This window comes from Pyxicephalus adspersus, chromosome 3 (assembly GCF_032062135.1).
Source record: "Pyxicephalus adspersus chromosome 3, UCB_Pads_2.0, whole genome shotgun sequence".
Taxonomy (NCBI): Eukaryota; Metazoa; Chordata; class Amphibia; order Anura; family Pyxicephalidae; genus Pyxicephalus; species Pyxicephalus adspersus.
Genome location: NC_092860.1, coordinates 157,124,480 through 157,129,735, shown reverse-complemented (window position 1 = coordinate 157,129,735; position 5,256 = coordinate 157,124,480). Strand labels below are relative to the sequence as shown.

The following is a 5,256-nucleotide window of genomic DNA, read 5'->3' as shown; positions in this document are numbered from 1 at the left end:
TAAGTCACAAAGTAGGGGAGGAGAGGAGTCACAGAAGAGATGACCAAGGATTGGGAAAGGAAGGATATGTCATACAGGAAATGATCATGGTTGGAGGGAAGAGAGAGGAGTCACAGAAAAGATGACCACTGATAAGGAGAGAAAGGGTAAGTCACATAGGAAATTACCATGGATGGTGGAAAGAGAGAGGAGTCACAGAAAAGATGAGCATGGTTTGAGAGAGGGAGGATAATTCCACACAGGAGATGGTTACGATTGGAAGGATGACATAAGAATCACAGAAAAGATGACCATGGATTGTGCAAGAAAGGATATGTCATACAGAAAATATGGAGAGTTGATCATGGATGGTGTAAAGGGAGAGGAGTCACAGAGGAGATGAAAATGGATTAGAAGAAGAAGGACAGGTCACGTAGATGACCATGGATGTTGGAAAGAGAGCGGCGTCAGACATGACCATGGTTTGGATGAGGAAGGAAATGATAGACAGGAGAAAGGGAGAAGATAATCATAACTTGAGGGAAGCTAGAGATGGCCATGGATTGGAAAACAAGAGGAGACATACAATAGAGATGACAATGCCTTGGAGAATAAAGAGAAGATACAGAGGAGAAGACTATCAATGCTGGAACTGTGGATGCTTTTACACTAATAAACACATTTTTATTACACATGACTTGTTAGTGGAGACCAAGTTCTGGTAAGTTACCTCTTTCCACCAATAATCAGATTGTTCTGTGTTCTGTACATAGTATAAATGAACATCACTATCGGAGAGGGAATAGTTTCTGAATCACAGTATTCACACTTGACACTAAGGACATATTGTATTTCTGTAGAATGTCATCATGAATGAAGTCCTTACTGGTGTTGTCCCTTCTCCACCTGTCTTTATAGTGGACAATTATGGCCACATCGTGTGATACATCTGTAGATTTTCCTGTAAATTTTGTAATATAATGAACAGAAGTCTGAAACACATTCCTGGGGTTCACAATCAACTTTTGGGGATTGTGCATTTGCCGGTTAATGGGTTTTCGTAATGTGTGATGTAGAATACTGAACCCGGGAACATGAGACCAGATGTTCATGTTGGAGCTATCTGATGTGAAGAAGACGTGAGCTTCAAAACGGAAAACGCTTATGTCTGGGAATTGTTTCTGGAGATTCTCCATCATGGAAGGCCAATCCCAATCTGTTACTGGAAGAATAATTTCATCAATATCATTGAGGAGAATAAACTTACTTTTGTACATATTTCTATATAAACAATCATTTAAGGTTGTGAGTTGTCCAAAGTAACCAATCTCAGCAGTGAGTCCCGGGGTGTATTTCCACTTTTTGGATGTCTGAAGATAGCGGTCTATTGGCCATTGCACTACATCTAGAGTTCCTTCATCAATGTAATGGCGTAACACCTTATCTACGTCCGGGGAACAGCTGGTGTTATAGATGGTGACTGTAGAAGCCCCCAGAATCTTGTACATCTCAACGCTCTGGACCAGTTGCAGGACGTTGTTGTAGTTCCCATATAAAGTAGAAATACAGATGGTGAAATTGGAAGTGATTGGCTGTGGTTGATGATTTCTGACTATAAACAGAAGGTTCTGATTTGTGTTTGTGGAGTTTATGGAAGAGAAGGATATATAAGTGTAATCACACCCAGAAGGTTCAACACAAATCAGTTCTGCTGTCCCATATGGGAACCCGAAATTGTCTCTATGAAAAGTTATTTCTGCTCTGACAGAGACCTTCTGATTGGTGAAACAGTGGAAGATACAATAGAGTTCTTTCATGGATATATGGATGATGGCGATGACCCGGACTGATTGGCCAAGTCTAGGCTCATAATATGGAGCGATGATGAATGTTAAATTATCCAGAGCTGTAATAGTGTCTGTGGCAATAGGAAGTTCCAGTTTTGTCATCTTCTGATGTCTGAATTCCACATAGTAGGAGTAAAAAATGACAACAATGCACACAAATAAGGAGAGCGTGCAGAAAATGCATCTAGAAGATGTCTGCATTCTGGTCTCATCAGATGATAATAGCTGGAAAAAAAGAGAAAAATCGGCATCAATGTAAGTTCACAAACATGTCCTCATTCTGGTCCTGTCAAATGATCATGACTGCAGGAAAACAAAAGAGAAGAAGAACAGCAAAATTCATATATAGTGGGATTCAGAATAGGTATTCTATTCTACAAATGAAGCAAATCTACAACATATACCACAGCGCTGTTTTTGTTGATTATTGAAGGACCATTTTTATGGTCCAACAACCATCAATTATCAATGATGATGTTTCCTTACATTATTTGTTGTAGTTCAGTCCTGAATGGTGAAAAAACCTTGATTTATCATCCTATAAACATATCTGACTTATTTTATGTCAATATTCATCACCGGCATTAACGTTCGAGGGACGACGGGGATTGGAAAGGTCTACAATTTGGCAGGAACATTTGCATGCTGTGCGATTTGAGATGATTCCTCTGAGGGGTCTATTTGTGAATTTTATTGTTGCTGGTGCTTGTTTTTTTATTGTGTATGACATACTCTATATTTACATTACTATATTTCAGTGCCGCTTTTCGTTACACTTCCCTCTCTTGAAGAACATGATTATGGTGATGAACTAGGTGACAACAATGATGAAGAGTTTGAAATTGAAGAGGACTCTGTTGGTAAGGGATTTGATCAGCATGAGTTGAGTGATTTGGGACTATCGAAGAGGACTTCAGAACTCCGAGCATCAAGACTGCGTGAGAAAAACTTACTTGATAAAGGAACAAAGGTATCATACTTTGGAACCAGAGAAATTGCATTTCTGCAGTACTTTAGAAGTGAAAGTGGCTTTGTGTATTGCTATAACATACCTGGTTTAATGGAGGAATTGTGAATCCCAATCTATAACTGAATGACAACTATTCATGGATAGCTCAAAGCGGAGCTTAAAGTGTGTCCTCCTTCACAATGGCGATATATTTGGGTCAGTCCCTATTGACCATTCAGTTTCGCATTGTGAAGATTAGGCAGACATAAAGAGAGTCATTGAGTTGTTGCAATATCACAATTGGGTCATCTGTGTTGACCTTATAATGTTATGCTTCCTTCTTGGTCAGCAATGCGGATACACCAAGTATCCCTGTTATCTGTGCATGTGGGACAGCAGAGCTTGTAAGAGGCATTGAGTGGAAAGGAATTGGCCTCCAAGATCTGCCCTAAAACCAGGAGATCCAAACATTCTACATGAGCCACTTGTTGATAGAAAGAATATTATATTCCCGCCTCTGCACATGGAACTGGGTCTGATGAAGCAGTTTGTTAAAGCTTTGCCAGCTGAAGCAGAATGTTCCAAGTTCCTCATGTTGGCATTTCCTAGCCGGGTATTTGAAAAAATAAAGACCGGTGTGTTTTATGGTCCACAGATTCGGCAGCTCATCAAAGATGAACATTTCATCAGGACAATGTCAGAAGTTGAAAAGAATGCTTGGTTATCATTCAAAGCCATTGTCAAGGACTTTCCTGGAAACACACGAGCAAATAATTACACAGAAATTGTCCAGAAACTCTTGGAGAGATACAAAATGCTTGGTTGCAATATGAGCATCAAGGTGCATTTTCTGCATAGCCATCTTTCTAACTTCCCGGAAAACCTTGGTGCAGTGAGTGATGAGCAAGGTGAATGATTCCCCCAAGATGTGAAGGTCATGGAAGGACGGTATCAGGGTAGATGGGATGTACATATGATGGCTGACTATTGTTGGAGCATCCGGCGGGATTGTCCTTACACTGAACACTCCAGGAAAAGCTATAAGTGTAAATTTTTACCTTAACCACTTACCCGATTAATTTTGAAATGTTTTATTGTAAGAATAATGTCAAAGAGTAAAAATAAATCCTTTGTATGAACAAAAGGAATTAAAAAAATGGTACATTGAGGGTATTATTTTATTATTTTTTCATTGTATGTAAAAATTTGTGTAGTAAAAACTGGATGTGATAACAAAATAACTGGGGTCATTTCTGGATTCACCACCCAAAAATTAGTATCTTGAGGACTAAAGTTGTCTACTTAGATTGGTCATCTGGGGGTCAGTATTCGAGTATTTGTGAATTAATGTACTTAGTGGAAGGATGAATTACCAACAGCCTTAAGCATAGAAATCTGGTGGAACCTATGCTAATGTTTTGGAAAAAAAACTAAAAATGAACAATGGGATCTCAATGATGATCTCCCAACTGTGAATAACGATGAGTTCATCCTTCTTGATTATGTTGCTGAAACAGAATTAAAGAGAGGAAGAAAGAAAGTTGGTGGTGCAAAATTCACAAATGGATCTTATTCTGCCAATGTAGAACCTGTTAAATAAGAAAACAAAAGCTGTTATACATACAGGAAACAATATTCCTCATTGGACATGAGGAAGATGAGAGTTATAGTCACCAATTGTTCAGTCTGGGTTCAGGAACACAGGCCCTATATAGACGAAACACATCACACAGATCACATCTCAGCTGGTGAAGGTCAAAGAAAATTCCTTCTTATTTGGGGACTAGAATGTCCCATGATTATAGTGGAAGGTCACAAAGTGTTTTGGTACAGCTGGTTCAATACTAAAAAATTGACAGTCAGGGAACTGAATTAGGAAGTTGTTATCACCCAATAATTCTTCAGTTGAGGAAGACAGGTACTCTTCTTCAACAGAACACACAACTTGACTATAAAGCTGGGGGTCTCCACTCATAAAGGTTGACAGATATGACAGATGGATACCATTTGTTACTGGTATGTACATACAATTTATGTCTGGCTTGGTCTTCTCCCAGTTCTCTCTCCCTGATGACAGCTCATATGGACATTTGTGAGTCCAGCCAGCTATCCATGGACCCCAACCAGACCTTCTCTCAGAGACTTGACTGCCCCCAAATCCAGGTTCTTCAACAGCTCAATGCATTCTCTGCCTCTCCAACTGAACCCTTCACCTAGGAGCTGTATGATACTGTCACTCATGTCTCCTGCAACCTCCACACTTTATCTACCACCTCTATTTTATGAGAAAGCCTTGGCTTGAGCATCTCTGTATGGGAAAAATATGATCTGGTGGCCAACAGTATGGAGGCCATTCCAAGAAAAAATCGTTCCTGTTTCAGCTTGTGCCTTCTTTGCAGCTGGTGCCCTTTTCTGTCTGTATCAAACTTCCAGATGATGAGGACAACTCATCGTAGGAAAGATGGTGGCTCAGTTACTTTT

At 39.7% G+C, this 5,256-nt stretch overlaps 1 protein-coding gene across 1 annotated transcript; it reads right to left on the bottom strand.

The window, feature by feature from the left end:
• Window positions 1–767: 767 nt before the first annotated feature.
• LOC140327607 (beta-1,4-galactosyltransferase galt-1-like) lies at window positions 768–1,928 on the bottom strand. The gene has a single exon (XM_072406992.1). The coding sequence runs from the start codon at window positions 1,926–1,928 to the stop codon at window positions 768–770; it is 1,161 nt and encodes a 386-aa protein (XP_072263093.1).
• Window positions 1,929–5,256: the final 3,328 nt, after the last annotated feature.